This window comes from Hylobates moloch, unplaced genomic scaffold, assembly GCF_009828535.3.
Source record: "Hylobates moloch isolate HMO894 unplaced genomic scaffold, HMol_V3 SCAFFOLD_3, whole genome shotgun sequence".
NCBI classification, from domain to species: Eukaryota; Metazoa; Chordata; class Mammalia; order Primates; family Hylobatidae; genus Hylobates; species Hylobates moloch.
In genome coordinates this window covers 173,808,314-173,829,204 of record NW_026652278.1, presented here as the reverse complement: position 1 = coordinate 173,829,204, position 20,891 = coordinate 173,808,314, and the positions used below count along the sequence as shown (strand labels likewise).

The window sequence follows — 20,891 nt, the reverse complement described above, 5'->3', positions numbered from 1 at the left end:
TCCCAGCACTTTGGGAAGCCGAGGTGGGCGGATCACGAGGTTAGGAGATCGAGACCACGGTGAAACCCCGTCTCTACTAAAAATACAAAAAAAAAAATCAGCCGGGCGTGGTGGCGGGCGCCTGTAATCCCAGTTACTCGGAGAGGCTGAGGCAGGAGAATGGTGTGAACCCGGGAGGCGGAGCTTGCAGTGAGCTGAGATTGCGCCACTGCACTCCAGCCTGGGTAACAGAGCGAGACTCCGTCAAAAAAAAAAAAAAAAAAAAAAAAAAAAAAAAAAAAAAGATCACACAGCAAATACAATGGATCTAGAATATCCAGACTGGCAGTCTGGCTCCAAATCTTAAGTCTTTTAACCAGTACACTACATGGCACAGATATTCTACAGGCGTCAAAATCAGCACAGCCAAAATGGTACTCTAACCCACCATTCCCCAATTAAAACAAAAATAGCTTGTATTTCTTACACATTTTCTCCTTGTTCATAATTCCACCATTCATGTAAAACCCGACGGGAAAGTCTGGGAGCCATCCAAATCTCCTAACCACTCCCTAATCCCCCATGTGAGATTTGTCCCCAGATTGTGCCAATTAACCTCTATGTGATTCCCATATCTGCCCACTCTGCTCCATCCTCATTGCCCCAATCAATATCCTCTACTGGATTGTTGCAGTAATTGCTCATGGGACGCCCCGCGTTATCTCCTTCAATTGTGCTTCAGCCTCCCACCTCCCAGAATGATGCTTGTAAATGCAAATTTGATTATTATTCATGTTGCTTACAATTCTTCAAAGGCTCTCAATAGTCAAAACCTTATTGTAACATATGAAATCCTCTCTACTAATATGGCCACTGACTACTGTGATCCTTGTCTCCTGTCTCTACCCAATGGGCTAGGCTCTATCCATACCACATTGCTTGCTATTTCCTAATGGCTCATCAGTTTCTTCCCTCCCTGTGACGGCACATCCTATCCAGTTCTTTTGCGCTGAATGTCCTCCCTCCTGTGCCCCTCCCAATTACAGCCACTTGCAAAACTCTCTTACCCTTCAAGGTCCAACTCTGACATCCCTTCCTCTGGAACCTTGACACACACCCCAAGGAGAGTTGATTACTTTATTCTTATTAACACTGTCCCCGTTTCCAAAGAAAAAAACAAATGAGGCTGGGTGCGGTGGCTCATGCCTGTAATCCCAGCACTTTGGGAGGCCGAGGCAGGCGGATCACGAGGTCAGGAGATCAAGACCATCCTGGCTAACACAGCGAAACCCCGTCTCTACTAAAAATACAAAAAATTAGTCTAGGCGTGGTGGCGGGCGCCTGTAGTCCAGCTACTCAGGAGGCTGAGGCAGGAGAATGGCCTGAACCTGGGAGGTGGAGCTTGCAGTGAGCCGAAATTGTGCCACTGCACTCCAGCCTGGGCAACAGAGTGAGACTCCATCTCAATAAATAAATAAATAAATAAATTTTAAAAAAATATCAAAGTCATGCAAAAAGAACCTCTTCTTAGAACAGTACCCAAACCCAAAGCAGGATTTTCTAGGACCATTTAGGATGCGGCCAGTGCTTCTTCCTCCCAGCTAGTCTCACTTCTCTCTTAACAGTCACTTCTGAGCACTTTCCTGCTGGTCTCGGTGAAGAGTAGGACGTAGGAAAACTGCCCATCTCACGTCCCTGCTTTCCACGCTCTCTGCAAAGCCTTAGGAATTCATCAAGCCTGGGTGACAGACTAAGACTCTGTCTCAAAAAAAAAAAAAAAAAAAGAACTCATCACATATTATGTGGATATTGTATAGATATTGGCTACATCTAAATGATGCCAAAATGACAAGCAAAAAGGCAAAGAAAAAATCAGCTGTTTATATAAGCCAGCTCATGAAGTAAGGTAAAAACAATTACTATAATTACACAACACCAAATGACTTGTCTGATATTTTTTTCTGAATGGACCTGTGTGTGTGCATGTGTATGTTTGCACCACGCAGACAGAGCCAGCAGCTGACAGAAGAAACGTGCTCTGCAGTGATACAGCCACAGCCCAAACAGGCAAAGTCAGCAGGATACACAATGTTCAGCTCCTCGATGGTCCAGCATAGATGGGGCCCTGGGAAATGTCTGGAACTAGAAAATGCTCATCCCCTGGGACTTTCATGTAATCCACCACAGCGGACAACGTAATGCCCATCCTACCTTTGTGATTTACATTTGCCCAGGCTGGTTCGCTTTGCTTACTGCTTACTGCTTTCTGCATCTCCTTTCTCTTTGCTCCATCAGTCTTAAAACCGCTTCCAAACAGACTGCCCTCTTAAAAGTCTGCTGCGGCTCAGTCCTCCTGGACCAATACGACCCCATCATATGGGGCATTAAGTCCAAGACCCTTATTCTTGAGTTTTTAAAGCATTTCTTATTTCTCTTCCCTCATTCTTCGGGAATCAGAACACCCCAACGCATAACACCAGAAATACTTGAGTCCACACTGAGACTACCACAGGACCCCGGCCAGACTCTCCTGCACTTTGGGAGGCCAAGGTGGGAAGACTGTTTGAGTCCAGGAGTTCAAGACTAGCCTGGGCAACAAAGTGGAGACTCGGTCTCTACGAAAAATAAATAAATAAAATAAAAATTTAAAAGGACATTAAGTAATTTGGCCAAAGCCGCAGAGGTCGTAATATTAATGCACTCGAAATTGCGAAATAACGAATTGTATTGATGATGCTCGTTTTCATTGAAAGCGTGGAGGCTGTGGTCTGACTGCTTTCGCTTCCAACAAAGTGCACTGCTGCGCTCCAAGCAGAAGATAAACAGGGAGACAGGTGTGACTTCAAGAGAGCGACGGACGCTGTAACCCGAAGCCCCCGCGCCCGCCCGCCGAGGCCCGGGAGGCTGCCCCAGCCGGCCCGGGCTGCGCACTCCCGCGGGGCTGGCGCGGTTCTCGCTTCCAAAGTTGGAGCTCTCCGGGGTGGGAGGGGGCGGGGAGGACGGCGGGGCGGTGACGGTGACGTCACCCCCAGCGGGGATAAAGCGCCCCCGCCGGGGTCGGGGCCAGGACGCTGCCAGGCGCGGAGTGGCTGCCCCGCGCGGGGACACTCACAGCCCGGTGGGCAGGAGGAAGGCGGCATGCCCCAGACGGTGATCCTCCCGGGCCCTGCGCCCTGGGGCTTCAGGCTCTCGGGGGGCATAGACTTCAACCAGCCTTTGGTCATCACCAGGGTAGGTGCCGGCATTCTTGCTTTTGCTGAGAGGTGGGGACTCCGGCGGCGTCCGGGGGGACGCGGTGGGTGCCCGGGGCCAAGGGCGGCCAGAAAGCGCGCGAGGGCTGGCGGACGGGGCGCTGCTGGCTCCCAGGCTTCGGCGCCCGGCTCCGGGAGCGGCGGCAACTCCGTCAAGGGGCTGCGGGGCGGCTCAGAGATGTGACAAAGTCCGCTCTAAAGGTGTCCCGTCCTCTGGGTCCGCAGCGACTTTCCGAGGAGAGCCACTGGGCTCAGGGAAGGCGAGGCTGCCAGGCTCGAGGGCCTCCTGGCCTTTAGGTATCAAATGTTTTATATGTGATAACAGAAATAAAACACACCCCATCTCCCTTCCGTCACAAATGATGGGTCCCGGGTGGGAGAGACGAGGCACTGGCACCCCTCGGCATTCCCTGGAGCTGGCGCGCATCGGAGCGTGTTTCTCGTCCGGATGAAAACTTCGGCAGCGCGCTGTTCGCGGGGCACGGCCTGCGCTGGCCAAACTGGAGCCGCTGCTATCAGCCCAGACAGGGGGAATATTCCTAACGCGTCCTCCTGAGTTTCCAGGCATTTTGAACACGTTTTCCAAAGCTGAGAACTTGGCTTAGGAATCACCAACTTCTAACTCTAGCTACAAAGAAAACGTGGCAGACAGTTTAGTTTACCTGATGCACAGTAAACCACTCAGCCTAAAACGGAAAATAATGCTTTAATGTCAAAGTCAAACTTTACTTGGTGTTTTCTATTATCTAATGAGAAAACAAGGTAACAATAAAACCTCAGGGTTTCTCTCCTGTCAGTAAATTTGTAGAATTAATTCTAAAGCATTATTTGGTCTAGCTGATTTTTTTCTAACACAATGTTTTTCTTCATAGAAAATTAATGTATTATTTCAGTTATCACATATAAAACATTTAATACCTAGAGGCGTAAACTTTCAGATTATACTTTTAGTTTCAGAGTATTATACTTTATTTTCTTGTATTCTTCTCATGCCATATTTTATAAATGTATATGTTATAATCTGATCTGCTCATACAGATTTTGAACAAGGTAATACCTTTTAAATTCTGTTTTATTTATATATGCCTATGAGATTTGGGAACCAACATCCTTTTAAAAATATGTCAAAACGTGTATCATACAGACGCATACAATGGAACGTTTCAAGCCTTGTTTTACATTTTTCAAAAACATATAAACACACCTGACATGTGTTTTTATATGAAACATGAAAACTGTTCAACATACCCCCAAAAACGTTCCTGAGTAAATTAAGCAGAAAATGCTTCAGTGACCTGGGCCAAGCGATTCCTATTACAGATTTACCAACAAAAACAGTTTCCATTAAATCTACTGAGAAATATTTTAGTTTCTGGAGTATAGTTTTTATTTAAATTGAATAAGCTTTTGAATCCTAACACAGAATAAATCATATTTCTATTAAATTCCAACAAAATAATTTTGTCACAAAAACCTTTTAAGGTATTTATAAAAGAAATATTTTGCTATTATAGTATAATTATATGTCAATATAATTAATCATATGCTTGAAATTTTGATTTGTTGACATTATAAATATTTATTTTAAAGCAGTACTTACATTCCAAAGTTGGGCTACAATAGCTATTGGTAAATATATTTGATATAATGACAGTTATTATTAGGGAAACCAATTCTATCTGGAATTTCTAACTCATAACTAATTTGTATCACTCATTTTCGACATTTGGTTCAATAACAGTTTATGACCACATATTATTTCACTTGATTATGCCTTTTCTCTTTAATTAATTCTAGGACAGCAGGTAAAACCAAATTATTTTTGTATCCCAAGCGTCCCCAAAGCCAGGTATATAGTAGATTCTTATTGAATAAATAAGAATATTCATTTATTTATTCAATAAGAACTTTTATGCTTTAGTGAACACCTAATTCAGAATATTTTCACTGAAATGATAAGAATATTGAAATTTGTTAAGGAAAATAAAAAGTATTACAGAAAAGTATTACAGAAAAATAACTATCAGTATTGTTAAATGGCAAATTGTTGTACTGCTTTTAACATTTTAACACCGTTTTGAAAGGTAGTGTGTGAGGTTGTGTGTTATTGTATTCCCTTGCTTGCCAAGCATTGATGGGAACCTTGTATATACACGAACTCACTGAAATCTCACAATAATCTTTAGGAGAGTAGCAGTAGTGACATCCCCTTTTGCAAATGAGGAGAATGAGGCTTCAAAAGATTTATTAACCCACCGATGACCACAAGCAGTGGGACAAGCTCTGATGCTAGGTCTGCCTGCCTCCAAAGCCTGCATTCTGAAGCCCACACGTGAAAATGGACACTTGTTCCGATATTTTTAAAGAGTTGTTTTGTGCCATCCTATTCATCACTGGCCTTATTGATTCTGTCTTCAAGATCTGCCACTTTCCATTTTTTCTACCACTGTCCCTCTTCAAGATTTCCTAGCTCCACGCCTAGACATTTGGCTCCCCCGTCCAATTCACACAGCATATTCTTACCGTCTCTGGAAAATGCCAAATTGCTCCTTTCTCATTCTTAAAAATCCTTCAGCGGCATCACTGGTTTGTAGAGAGTGAAATGCATGTCTTAGCACAACACTCACGACTTTTCACCATCTACTATCCCAATTTGAGTGGCTAACTTCATTTCTTTCCTCTCCCTTCTGTCTCTCCCTTTCTTCCCCTTGTTGCACACGCAGGCAGTGGTACTGCCCTCTGGACTACTTACGATGTCCCTGACATGTCTTTGCTCCTGATACCAGTTTTCCCCAGATTTCTTTTCCCCACACCACACCACTGTCCTCTATGCCTGTGGAAACCACTCAAATGCCTCTCCCCAAGCCTTCTTTCAGTAACAACCATCTCATCCATTTGATTACTGTAGCTTTCGGCCTGTATAACCCCTCCTTATGTCATGCCTGTACCAGATGTTCCACTGCATCTGTATCCCACCAGATTGCACATTCCCTGAAGGCAGGAACCTTCTAATTTGGGGGCCATTCAGGGCCTAGCACAGTGCCTAGCAGATGAAACGTGTTGTAGAATAAATATAGACACAGTATGAATGATTGACTAGATTGTTCACTTTTTACATAACTTTATTATAAATGGGTGCAGAATGTGTTCTCAAAAATATTTCACAAAAAGATAAGTGAGAATTGTTTTATTGTGAGTTGATTTGTCATGTTTTTGTTTTGTTTTGTTTGAGACAGTCTCACTCTGTCACCCAGGCTGGAGTGCAGTGGCGCCATCTCGCCTCACTGCAACCTCCGCCTCCCAGGTTCAAGCAATTCTCCTGCCTCAGCCTCCCAAGTAGCTGGGATTACAAGCACCCGCCACCATACCCAGCTAATTTTTTTTTCTTTTTTTTTAGTAGAGATGGGGTTTCACCATGTTGGCCAGGCTGCTCTCAAACTCCTGACCTCAGGCGATCCGCCTGCCTCAGCCTCCCAAAGTGTTGAGATTACAGGCGTGAGCCACCATGCCTGGCCAATTTGTCAGTTTTAAATAAGTTATTAATATACAAAGAATTGAAATACCAATGTCTACACTTAAAGCCACAAAAAGTCCCATAAATGTGTTTAATCAAGTCCCCATTAAATCAGCTTTTGTCCTCCTACAAGCTATATCCTTCACTCCCCGCCTCACACTATACAAATACAGACGACAGCAATACTGCTAGACAATGGGGCTCCAATCAGAGTTTGTAGGAGAGTGACAAATATAACTGCCTCCATCAATTGAAATTACAGTTCACAAAATTAGGACACAGGGCCCTCACCCCTGTAATTGCTTATAATCCAAATAATCAGCCAGATGAATCTTTGTATTATAAAAAAATCAAAAGTAAGGTAAATCAAACACCAGACATTCTCGAAACAAATTTTTAGCAACCGGTTGTGATAAACACAATTTTTAGGAGAGTTTCTAGGCAATAAGTGTGATAGACCTTGTGCAATATAACATTTAAGTTTTGGATGTTCAGTTTAGGGGAGGGAGTTATTTCAAATACCATGTATAACTGGCCTAAGCATTTCACCGAAGAATGTTAAGGTTCACTTCTTTAAGTGAGCATCTTTTTTTTTATAAGAAGCTTCTAAAGAGTCTAAATTTTTGGACCATCCAGAAGCTAGATCTACTCTCAGAGACAAGTTACAAATCGTTTGCTTTGACAAAATTTCAATATGGAATATGGTAATTCCCTCTCATCCACAAGGGACACATTCCAAGACCCCCAGTGGTTGCCTGAAACCTACATTAGTACCAAACCCTATATATATATATATATATATATATATATGTGTGTGTGTGTGTTTTTTGTATGCATGCATACCTATGATCAAGTTTAATTTATAACTTGGGCACAGCGCTCTCGCACTTTGGGGCCATTATTAAGTAAAATAAGGGTTGCTTGAACCCAAGCACTGCAATACTGTGACAGCCAATCTGATAACTAAGACTGCGAAGTGATTCACAGGTGAAGAGTGTAGCATAGACAATGTGGATACGCTGGACAAAGGGATGATCCATGACCCAGGTGGGACAGAGTAAGACTTGATTGCACTCCTCAGCGCAGCTGCAATTTAACACTTATGAGTTGTTTACTTCTCAAATATTCCAATTACTATTTGCAGGCTGCAGTTGGTCTCGGATAACTGAAACTGCAGAAAACAAAACCGTGAATAAGGGGAGGCTAGTGTACAGGGCAAGCTTCTTTTGTGTACATGATATAAAATGATTGTCTATATCTGATGCCAGTGTGTCTTTTTCTCACTAAATTGTTCTTCCCCCTCTTCACTCCTCCCTCCTATCCAGAGCACATCCAAGATCAAGATTAGAACTGAGAATGCTATATGAGCTTGAGTACCAATATAGAAAAAGTTAGTGTGTTCCTAATTTTTTCAGGCTTTAAGATAGAAAAGTGTACGACTTTAAAATAAACTACTTTTGAAATTTCATGTAATATAAACTACATTTGAAGTTTAAACTTTTAGAGAGGACTGTTTGCAATGGAATGCAATTCTTTTCCAGGGTAAAACAAATGTAGTAGAAAGGTTGATATAAATAAAAACCTATTCAATTTTGTTCTAACACAGACCACGTCTACATGGAAGTACTGGTTCATGTGTAACTCATACATCCCACAAATATCTACTGTGTGCAGAATGTCTTGTATGTGAAAGACGCTGTGGGCGTATAATTGTGGCTTAGATGGGCTTCTAACCCCTGAGAAGCTAATATATCAGCAGAAAAAACGGAACATGTGTATGAACTGCCATCACACAACCTATCCAGAATTCCACAAGAAAAGTATGGTCAAAGAGCTAGGAGGTGTTGAAGGAAAGATTACCTGCATGAGAGGCAATGCGAGATGATGGAAGATTCGGAGCTGTAGAGCGAGGCGGACCCAGATGGGAGTTCCAGGTTTTCTCGGGATGTGGGACCCTAACCAAGCTTCTTACACTCTCCAAGCATCCATTTTCTCATTTTAAAAAAGAAATAACTATGTTGTAAGATTGTCTTAAGAATTATGTGAGATAATAGTTCTCAGTAGTAATGCAGCGGTGGTTCTCAGCCCCGGTAGCATGTGAAAGCCGCCCATACGAATTTTGAACACGCCCACGCCCAGGTGCATGCAGAGATTCTGATATAACCCGTGTGGGGCGTGGCTCTAGAAATGTCTTTGGCAGGCAGGTGCTGCAGGGCTGTGGATGCCAAGGAGGCACGCGGAGTCTGTTTGCTAGGGATGGAGAATGAACAATGGGGTTTCTCATGATTTCGATCCGTGCCTGCCGTGCAGTGCTTCAGTGTGTGCTTGTCTTGCTCCGTAACTATTTCAATCGTTTTTATTAACAGAACATCATCTCAGGACCATATCTCGGGCTTGCCTTATGTCTCCACATAAATAGGACATTATAGATGCTTTATCTGTGTTTTCAGTTAGCTTTTTTTTTCCCAACAGACCCGAGTAATATAAGTTGATGTGAATAACAGAAATCAGCTGAGGCGCTTGTTAAAAGCAGAAATTCCCTGGCCCCTCTCCTAGAGATTCTGTTCCTAATTCCGAGCATCTGGAACAGGACTGGAGCCTTTAATGTTCAGCAGGACCCCAGGTGATTCTTATAATCACACAAGTTGGAAAACATGGTGCTAAGTGATTCACTGCAGTACCGTGTTCAGTGATCTCTCTGGTACTTTTGATATCTGAGACCCTAATGAACCTAAATAAAAAATAATCCACTGACAAACTCTATGCCTCATTTCAGCTCTCTCTTCTCCTAATTTGGGAAAACAGTAATAAACTGTGCATGCTAATACAAAGTAATATAATAAGGAAAGAATATAATAATGCAATAAAGTAATAATATAAAGTAATGCAGGGAAAACAGATCCTCTAACTTAGTAAAATCAGGCCAATTTCGCAGTCATTTTCTGCTCACTGGCCTCGCTGAACTTGAAAACAAGGAAAAAGTAAAGGCATCATGTTTTCTCCTTCTCTCTCGTTCCTCTATTTCCTTTTTCTTATCAACTCTCTCCTTAGAGGTCTCAGGACAGCAATAACCAGGTTGAATACAAAATGAAAAATGGGATCTGGCCATCACTATCAACCACCCGTCCTAGCTGACTTTGAAAGAGCTAGTGACATAGCTGTACAGCTGCTCAGCAGCAAAGCCGCAGGTTACTTAGACACCTCTTCTCCTCTGAAAGCCAGAGCCAGTTTTCCTTGTCCGGCCTCTCTTAGAGAGTTGTAACGGTCAAAGGTGTGAGAAGGAGCTTTGCAAATGTAACCTTTTGCATAAGTATAAGATGGTATTTTTAGTATTAATATTGTTAGTAAATTTTAGTAATATTCAGTATCTAAGATATTCAACTTAGATATCCAATAGTTATTCATTATCTAAGTCCAATATCAGGGGTATGGCTCTAGATATCAACAGATATTGGACTTAGATAATGAAAAGCTATTGTTCAGATGTGTGTTTAAAATTAGTGTGGACACATGCAGAAACAAACCTCCACTCATCCCACCGTACACTCATCCTAACCAGAGCTAAAAGAAAAGTTAGACTTTTCCAAATCAGAATTGAGTATTATATAACTTAACTCTATTGAGGTATATTAGAAAAGCTAAGTTAGGCTCTAAAAGCAAATATATTGAGATACACCTTCTTGTGTGTTTTTTTGTTTGTTTGTTTTGTTTTGTTTTTGGTGACAGGAGGAGGTCTACCTCTGTTGCCCAGGCTGGAATGCAGTAGTGCAATCATAGCTCTCTGCGGCCTCAAACTCCTGGGCTCAAGCAGTCCTCCTGCCTCAGCCTCCTGAGCAGCTGGGACTATAGGTGTGCACCACTACGCCTAGCTTTTTAAAAATATATTATTTTGTAGAGACAGAGTCCTGCTATTTTGCCCAGGCTGCTCTCAAACTCCTAGCCTCAAGCAATCCTTCCACTTCAGCCTCCCAAAGCACTGGGATTACAGGCATGAGCCATCATGGCTGGCCCTGTTTTAACTCAAAGAAAATTATTCTAGTCTTAGACATTTAAAAATAGAAAATACTGATTTTGACAAATTAGAGAAAATTAAAAGTTTAAGATTATTTTTATCCTTACAAGTCACTTTGGGGATGGAAACTTTTGTTCTACTATCAGTTCTGGGTCTGAGAATGTTTCTAAATGGAAAACAGCTATGAAATGCCTCCCAAAGGCTAAGATATAATAATCCCCAGTTGTCTTCACCCAGCTTCTATTAACTGTTCCTACTGGAAAATCATTGCAATAGCTACAGTGAGATGATCATAGAAATAAAGTGAGTACAATAAACATTTTAGTAATGAGACAGAAGATCCAGGACACATGACAACTTATTATTTTAGCAATTTTATTTATTTAGATGAACTTGTGTCTTCCTTAGAACTGCAATTAGATAGCTAGAATAAGCAAATAAAGAAAAAGCAAATGAATTAATTACTGATCCTCAAATAAAGCATTAGAAATAATCTAGTTTCTTCCTGGAGCGGTTTGAAATTTGACTTAGTATGTATTGTTGTGCTCTAATAGAAACTCGCAAACATAGCAATGACAAGTTGACATTAAAAGCTATAATCTTTGGGTATATAGGGACTAGTTCTTTTTTATATAAGGTGTGACTTAAATGCTTTTTAATTGATTCTTCAATTATTCTAAATACTGGGGTATACACTGTGAAGTATTAAAAATATACATCGTATTGTACATATCCTCAAGAGCATCCAGTCTAGTTGGGAAGACAGACAATACACAAGTAAATAAACAAACATAAAAGTACAAATAATTTTCATTAAGGAAATAGGATGTAACGGTGAAAAATGATGAGGGAAGGACTAGAGAAGCTACTTCAGGTGTTTGGCGAAGTCTTTCTGGGAGTGCAGCATTTGAACCTAGACCTAAAGGTTGAGAAGGAGTGAAGAGTAAGGGAAGCATGTCAGGCAGAAATAAGAGTGCGTGAAGACCCCAGAAAGGGCACAAGCTTGGCCTACGTGAGGAACTAAAAGGAAATCAGAATGGCCACAGCACCATGAATGAGGGAGAGCAGGAATAATGTAAGATGATATGAGAGAAGTAGGCAAGGTAAGACCCATGTGAGGTCTAGGCAGAGGTGTATAGTTGGGAATTACCCAGAAAAATTGGGAGTAGGTATACTGATCAAAAGAATCATTGCTTTTAACTGAATAGTCAACAGTAATAATTACAAACTTCCTATTTTTAAATACTTTAAAGTATGGGAAACCATATTTTCCCCATATTCTGTATTCTTAAGTATTCCTTTTATTCCTGCCCCTGAAAAACATGTGGACAGCATAAAGTTGAATCTCACTTCTTCATCTAGTTTGATGGTCTCTGTTTTTTAAGTGATGTGTTTAGATGATTTACATTTAATGTAATTACTGCTATGGTTTAATTAAAATCTACTGTCTTGCTAGTTGTCTTGTGTTTGTTTCATCTGTCCTTCATTCGGGGAGAGGAGACCATGAGTTAATACAAACTTCCTTTGTGTCTGTGGTTTCCGGGAGTTCTGTATGCTCATGTTAACTCACACTGAATCTTTAGCAATTTGTTAATAATTTTAGCTGAATTCTTCATAACAGCTAGTATGGGAGCCCCATTTTCCTCCATGCCCTGCTCCATGCAGGTGAGCCTGTGCTCATGTCTTGCCTTTGCTTGAAGGCACCTGTCTTTCCTTAGATTTCAAGTTTATTGCCCTGTGACTTCAGCTCTCTGAAGGGTTCAAGAGAAGTTATAATTTTGTGTATTATCTGGCCTCTTCTTGTTAGTCTCTACAGATTTCTAAACAAAGTGCAATAGACTGGGTGGCTTATAAATAATATAAATTTATTTCTCACCATTCTGGAGACTGGAAATCCAAGGTTAGGATACCAGCATGGTTGGGTTCTGGTGAGGAACCTCTTCTGGGTTGCAGACACCTCACTTCTTACCGTTTCCTCCTTATTGGAGGCAAGAGAGCTGAGAGCTCTCTCTGAGGCCTTTTGCATAAGGGCACTAATCCCATTCACGAGGGCTCCTCACTTCTGACCTAATTACCCCCCAAAAGTCCCTCCTCCAAATACATCACATTGTGGTTAGGATTTCAACATTTGAGTTTTGGGGGGACATAAACAGTCCATTGCATGCCTCTTCTGTGAATTTTAAAGATGATAAATAGTAAGGATTGCTATATTTGGATTGAAAGCAGTTTCAATCTGAATATAAAAGTTGCCTAAATATAGTAAAACTATTCCCAAATAGAGTCTTCTGGGTGATGAAAAATAAAAAATAATTTTTTAAAACAAAAAATGTATGATTCACACTGGGAATTATGTAAGATGTTTTATAAACAGATACAATGATATAAATGTGGTTAGCAAGAAACAAAATCATTCAACATGATGAGAAAATAGACCTAACTCAACTGACCAACTAAGAGTTATCTTAAGTTAGATTTACAATTTTTCTGCCCAGTTAAACATTTAAAATGTTACCAGGCTGAAATACAAATGTCAGGCACAAAACTCAAGATATTGTGGGATGTTGGTTTTTACATAGTGCCATGATTTCTTCCAGATTACACCAGGAAGCAAGGCGGCAGCTGCCAACCTGTGTCCTGGAGATGTCATCCTAGCTATTGACGGCTTTGGGACAGAGTCCATGACTCATGCTGATGCGCAGGACAGGATTAAAGCAGCAGCTCACCAGCTGTGTCTCAAAATTGACAGGTGCTTCTTAACTAATGGTGCTTAAATCTGATCTGTTTTGCAGGAGAACCTGAACCAGAACTATAAATAACTTCATCCTCCCAGCAAGGAGTGCCACAGACCTAGTATTTTGGCTGACTTTTTATATATCAGCTACTTAATTCTTTACTAAAGTCAGTCAATCTAGCAGTTGTTGACAAATCATTTCTAAAAAGGATTCTCTGGAATGTTAGAATAATAAAAGAGGCTAAAAGAATTTGTTCCAGTAATAACCCAGTTAATTAACTATGAAAATAGAACTATTGGCCACATAAACACTGAACAACACAACTAGTTATATCCCTGTTCTCAGTGTGGTAGAGAATGGAATGGAATGGAGAGATTCCCCTTGAAGAATCTCTTGACTTGCCCGACTGTAATTATATTAAAAACTGGTTGCTAATATCCTGTCTGCCATTGGCTGTTTTGTACAGAATTCAGCCCAGAAGAATGTTACAGGTGTGAGAGTTCATATGCACGTGGGCATGTGAAATACTGAGACGTTTCTGACCCCACCCCCCAAATACACTAAGAAATTGAGCCTGATCTCTTGCCATCAGATCCCTGGTCCAAAACTCAACCATGATAATAATAATGTGTTATAGTGGTTGTTAGTGTGTGTTTATCCTGTTTTGATTGTACTCGCAGCTTTCCCTGCTGTGCTACAGAAGGATCAATCAATCCACCAATCTGCTGTTTCATGGTGTCAAATAGATTCTTTCACTCTCTATGCATAACCTGTGTTCATGCCGAGCACACAGTCCTTTAGGAGCCACTAGGTCCCTGGCAGATGCATGAGAAGGGTTGGACAAAGCACATTTCCTTGATGCCAGTAACAAATCCACCTGGCAGATCACTCACTGTCTTCTGCAGTGGCCTCAGTAGGACTGGAGGGAAGTATGGAGGTCTAGGGAGCTTGCCTGGTGGTCATCGGCAGAGTGTGCCTGCAGAGTCTCCCTCTCCTGTTTCCCACGGGCCTTGCAGGCCTCCTTTCTCCAGAAACTGCACAGTGTACTCCAGGCAATTTTTATCTAGTCTGCAGTCCCCAAAAGGACATTAAAAATATAAGACTTTGGCCGGGTGTGGTGGCTCATGCCTGTAATCCTAGCACTTTGGGAGGCCAAACTGGGTGGATCAATTGAGGTCCAGAATTCAAGACCAGCCTGGCCAACTGGTGAAACCCCGTCTCTACTAAAAATACAAAAATTAGCCAGGCATGGTGGTGGGCACCTGTAATCCCAGCTACTTGGGAAGCTGAGGGAGGAGAATCGCTTGGACCCAGGAGGAGGAGGTTGCAGTGAGTCAAGATTTCACCACTGCACTCCAGCCTGGGTAACAGAGGGACAACATCTTAAAAAAAAAAAAAAAGAGAGAGAGAGAGAGAGAGAAAGACTAATTATATGGGAAAATACAGAATAATCAGCAAAAAAAAAAAAATTGTTTTTGCATAAGTTAGTGAGGGTTGCTAGTATTTTCACAAACATAACGGGAAATTAAAGTATACTAAAACTGAAAGTACCATTAGAATTTGAAGTTTACAAATTTTATTTTATTTCCAGGGGAGAAACTCGCTTATGGTCTCCACAAGTATCTGAAGATGGGAAAGCCCATCCTTTCAAAATCAACTTAGAATCAGAACCACAGGTATGAATTTTAGAGCAAATGATACACATTGTATTTCCTTTTAAATCATGGGGATGCCTTCCAAGGCGAGGAAGGGACAAATAGAAAAATTGGAACAAGCCACCTATAAAGCTGTTGTCTGTCATTCCTCTCCAAGATTAATTTATATTATCTGTGTTTTCTTACATCAAGAAAAAGAAGTGTTCCTATGTGAACATCTTGTTGAAAGTCAAAATATGCTCCCATCAGAAAGAATTTGGCTTAATCTACAGAGTCCACTTATTATTTTTTCATTTCTTAGGATGGACTTCTGTGAAATGACCGTGAGGTAATCTAAGGAGTTTAAGTTGTTAAAACAAGGCAAAAATAAGGGCTACCATTTGAAACAGGTGTCTCCAATCTACTGTTACTGTGAATTTCAATCCTTCGAGGTCTTCACCCAGATCTCATTTTACATTTTTCTTTAATTCTCATTTCTGGGATTCTATAATTAAATTTACTCTGATAAAAGAGTGTTGCCTAGTGTGATCATGGTGATATTCTGCCATTACAGCTGAATTGTAAAAGATAAAGGATTTTCTCTGGAGGCAACTGTAATAAACTAAATTAATCATCTGATGATTATCTATGTCTACTTTCAAAAGGTCCAAAAAAACCTGAAATTAAATCAAATCTTGATTGTGATGTACTGAGAAATCTAATTAAGAAAAGCATTTTATGACCTCTACATAGAAGCTCTAAAGGTTTAGAGATACAGATACGTAAACTTACCATCCCTTTTGAAACACATGTTCCTGCTAAACCGATGAGATATTCCCAGCATGTAGTTTTTCTATATAACTGATGAAAGGGAACTGAAAACATATTTGTAGTTTATGTTTAGCAGTGTTTCCCCTTTCAAGAAAATCAACTCCTGAATTTGTCCTTCAAGTTTTCCACTTGTCTCCATAAACCTCTGATTTCTTTTGTGAAAAGATGTTGAATAACATCAGTACCTGTATCTCCTAGGGCTTCTCAAAAATTAGAATAAAATAATACAAGCAAAGAAGTTGGCATATTGAGTTATTCATAGAAATACTCAAATAAGTGGTAGCTTTCCTTATTATCAGTACGTTACCCCCACCCCAGGCTGCAATCCGAAAGTCTCCTGGCCTTTCTTGCTGGTGAGATAGTTAGCTGCCTACGTGATAGGACATCCTACAGGCTAGGAATGCCTTCTTCATTGTTATTACAAGGGTCATGACAAATGGATCAAAGCTTTATTTTCAGTTAAAATATAATCTCTCCAGGAGAAGAAGGATCCTGAGTAAGGTAATCTTTAGAGGAAATGAGTTTATTAGATTGTTGTCCTAGAGTTTTGACTAAAGGGAAGGTGCAGTCTGAATCTAAAATCCAATAAAAGCAAAAGTAAGAGAAAATAAGCCCCAAAAGGAGTGAGCAGGACAGAGAATATATTCATTAAGGCAGGAACCTTGAGGCTGTTGTCTTCCCTCTGAGTCCCCCCAGCTCAATAAATAGCTGACAAATGGATGAAAGGAACTGGAGGGCCTAAAAATGAGCTGTGCGTTTTCTAACATTGCCAAGACCTGTCCTGGGAGCCAGTTCTCAAAATGGTCTTCTGCCATCACTCTCAGCTGTTGCATGGAAAGTAATCTTGAAAGTTGAGTGGGGCCAGGCGCATTGACTCACACCTATAATCCTTTGGGAGGCAGAGGCAAAAAGATTGCTTGAGCCCTGGAGTTTGAGACCAGCCTGGGCAACATGGTGAGACCCCATTTCTATAAATTTTAAAAATTAACCAGGGCGTGGTGGTACACACCTGTAAGTCCCAGCTACACAGGAGGCTGAAAAAGTAGGAGTGCTTGAGCCTAGGAGGTCGAGGCTACAGTGAGCTGTGATTGCACCACTGCACTCCAGCTTGGGTGACAGAACAAGACCCTGTCTCAAAAAAAAAAAAAAAAGAAGAAAATTAAGTTGAGTGGGATACTTAGGCTAGGTAAGACTTTCTGCTCTTTGGGGTAAGTGAGCAAAAGAAAATGGATGGCACAGATAAAAAATATAATGAGAAGGGATCTGAATGCTGATGGTGACTCCCCCTGACATACTAGGTGGGCTGGTGAATAATGACACCTCTAGTCAACATTTTCTTTGCTAAAAGAAAAGAGTGGAAAAAAAAAAGAAAGTTCTTGAGGTAGAGTTCTCACTTGTATCTAGCCTTTTGCAGAGATGCCCAGGCTGGCCTGCTTCCTCCCACCCTCATCAATTTATCACCTGGAGGTGACACATGAGAAAAAGAGACTATATGGTGCTTTTAAAAATTAAAGTCAATATACATGCATTTATGGACCACTCAGCCTCTTATCATTACCAGGACCAACCAGTTGGGACTCTGCGTTTCCTTTTCCCTACACAGCACACATCCAATATTGCACTGCATCCTTTGCAAATTATTTTTCCATGCAAGAATTTCTCCTAATTTTTAAACCCAGTTTCATTAATATGAGATGCAAGAAATGAGGCCAACTAGACAGATCTGACCAAAGTACCAAATCCCCAGAGATCCTTCATCATGGTTGCATCCCTCACCCCAGCATGTAAGGTAATTCAGCAAGTATTTACTAAGCACAGTGAGTTTAGACCAGGATGGGAGCCTGCGTTTTGCTAACGTCTCTCCAGAATTGGAGTTTAAGGGTAATTTTCCAAGTTGTAGCTCTAGCAGAGGCTTCTTTTGCAAGTCTATGAGTATTAATTTATGACTATGGTTATTCTAAGGATGGGATTTTAAGGCATAATCCCAATTTTAACTACTCTGACCTCTTGTCAAGCATGTATTAGCCCTTATGCCCTACATTTGGGGGTTAGAAAATATGAATAGTTGTAATACTACAAATGAGAAAAAGGAGATTAAATTTTTTTTTTTTAAAGGTTAAGATTAGGTTAAGGGCTATAGCAGCCAGTCAGATGGAGCCTTTAAACGTTCCATTACTTTGCGTCATGACTAATTCTTACTGACATCCTCTCCAAGAGGCCAGTGTTTGAAATGCCCCAAGATAAGAACTATTCAGTTCTACTAATGAACCAGAGGATTTCTACTCCTTATGAGACTCTCAGGCCAGATTTCTGCACGGCCAGTTTATGTAACTTTGTACTTCAGAACAGACGTTCCCTACACAAAAATAACTAAATTGCAGTGTATCTCCTGCTATCCAAAAATCCTTTAGCGTAAACCAGAACAAAACGTGCTGATAAAAGTCGAACAGTGAGTTTCACTTGTGGACTGAGACTAGAGAAAAGCTAAGCTATGGTTATAGGGTTTTTTGTTTTTCTTTTTTTTTTTTTTGAGACGGAGTCTCGCTCTGTCGCCCAGGCTGGAGTGCAGTGGCTCAATCTCGGCTCACTGCAAGCTCCGCCTCCCGGGTTCACGCCATTCTCCTGCCTCAGCCTCTCCGAGTAGCTGGGACTACAGGCGCCCGCCACCACGCCCGGCTAATTTTTTGTATTTTTTAGTAGAGTTTTTCTAAGTAATACAAAGCTATGCAAAAAAAGATGTCTTTTTCTTTTTTATCAAAATGACAACTGTGCAAATAGAGCGATCTTCTGGACAGCAAATATGTGTCAGTTAGAGAAACAAATGCCATTAATATATCATGCTTCAAGATGTCATTGCAGATGAATAGCAAAAGGCCATGGAGCAATATGAAATTTGAGTTTTTATTTCTCAACCCAAGTCAAACTTTTATTGTAAGTTATGTGACGTTTGACATTGGAATAAAATACACTTTCTCACTTATTTGTTGGGGAAAAAACTATATTCTACCATCCAAGCCCAGCCACAGATATTAAATGTTAGTATGTTTATTTGTGGGTTTTTTTTTTCCCTGTGAATAGGTTTAAGCTAAGGAGACATTTTCTTATATGGTTATAGGAATAGTTGATACGAAATTTTAGTATCTAGATTTTTAAAATGTGGCCGGGCATGGTGGCTCACACCTGTAGTCCCAGCACTTCGGGAGGCCGAGGCAGGTAGATTACCTGAGGTCAGGAGTTTGAGATCAGCCTGGCCAACATGGTGAAACCCTGTCTCTACTAGAAATACAAAAAATTAGCCAGATGTGGTGGCACACGCCTGTGGTCCCAGCTACTGGGGAGGCTGAGGCAGGAGAATCGCTTGAACCCAAGAGATGGAGGTTGCAGTGAGCCAAGATCGCACCACTGCACTCCAGCCTGGGCGACAGAGTAAGACTCCATCTCAAAAAAATAATAATAATAATTTTTCCATGCAATCATCAAATAGCTAAATTTTGTTTCTGTGAGTTTAGACTTGAATCTCAGGCTTAAAGGGCACGTTAGGTGTTGTTTAGATCAACTCCCAGCACCTGAATAAATGCCTTCCACGCGATCCTGAACACAATCTATTTTTTCTGTACAAAAATAGACAAAATGGTCCGTTTTTTAGTGTGAAGTGTTGCTCTTGACTAAGAGTATGTTAATGAAGCTCTTTGTCCTTTTTCAAAGCTTACATTCTCAAACCATAACCCTCATATTTGCTTAATGTTAGTGGAACAACTCAAAGGTATACTGTGCCTATCACGATACAAGAAAGATGCTTTTCAGAAACAAAAATGGTTCTTATCTAAATAAGAAGAAAGCTGTCTCCATTTCCATAAAAAGGATTGCATCCTTGCCGGAGAAGATAATAGAGTTTACATACACAGTCAGGAAGAGTGTGGGATAAAGTCATTTTTATTTTCATAAATAAAAAGTGTTTTGGTAACTGGAAGGCAGCCCATATAAAACAAGCTTTCATAATCACCATTTCCTCAAACTCTTCCCGGTGAGAGACGGGAAACACTTGAAACTGCTCACTGGAGAAACAATGATAATAAGGGTGACTTTAGTGTTCATTTGAGGGGTGAGTATGAGGAGGAAGTGATTCTAAATTTCAAACATGATGAAATATAATTTCTTCATCATGGCTTGATCAAATATAAGATCACTTCATAGAGTTTGTTTCTCTTATATAACCACCATTTTTTCATATATATATGAATTGATTTTATATATACATATGTATACATACTGTATATAAATATATATGTGTATATATTCATATATGTGTGTATATCTATAAATCAAACATACTGTTTCTGTTGGAGATGGTTCGGAATTGTAAAGATTATCTGAATCTTTATCTGTGAGCAGTCTCCAAGTAAGAAGTTGAAAGGTGAAGCCTTTGCTGTCATGTCTGAGGTCATTCCAAGGACATGGGAGACTGCTGTCCATGGCTGGATCCTCTTAACATCAGCAGAGTTCTGTCAAGTTACTTAGCTTTCACTGGGGCAGCTCTAGCATTCCATTAATTCAAAATGTTGTTCCTTAATATAAGTCTCTAACATTTAAAATAAAAATTTTAAATGTATCCATTAAGGGAATAATTACATATTGAATTCCTAAGAAATAAGAATTATTTGGGTGGTTTTGTCTAGATAGAATAAACACAAGAGCTGGACTATAGTAACTGTTGTATACACTTTTTTAACTGGCATTTTCAGTTACTTGCGACTTTTCCAGGAAAAATAAAAATGAATTAAAGTGGAACAGCGGACTTCTAATTGGTTTTGTCTTTTGATTACATTTGACCATCAACAGTGATGTAAGCCTTGGGTAGAATGTTGCCTCTCAGTGCCCCACTTAAATTTCTTGTTAACCTTTGGTGTATACACTTCATTGTGCTTTTGGAATGACTCT

At 40.6% G+C, this 20,891-nt stretch overlaps 1 protein-coding gene across 2 annotated transcripts in view; it reads left to right on the top strand.

Annotated features, from left to right (window-relative positions):
- The first annotated feature begins 3,044 nt into the window (after positions 1 to 3,044).
- PDLIM3 (PDZ and LIM domain 3) overlaps positions 3,045 to 20,891 on the top strand; it is a 33,981-nt gene continuing 16,134 nt past the window's right edge. The window contains exons 1-3 of one of the 2 annotated variants that reach the window (XM_032149043.2): positions 3,045 to 3,210; positions 13,351 to 13,502; positions 15,080 to 15,164. In XM_032149043.2, the coding sequence (XP_032004934.1) occupies positions 3,118 to 3,210; positions 13,351 to 13,502; positions 15,080 to 15,164 (330 nt within the window). In that variant the 5' untranslated portion in view covers positions 3,045 to 3,117. The remainder of the gene's footprint in view (positions 3,211 to 13,350; positions 13,503 to 15,079; positions 15,165 to 20,891) is intronic. The other variant, XM_032149044.2, reaches the window with a different exon arrangement.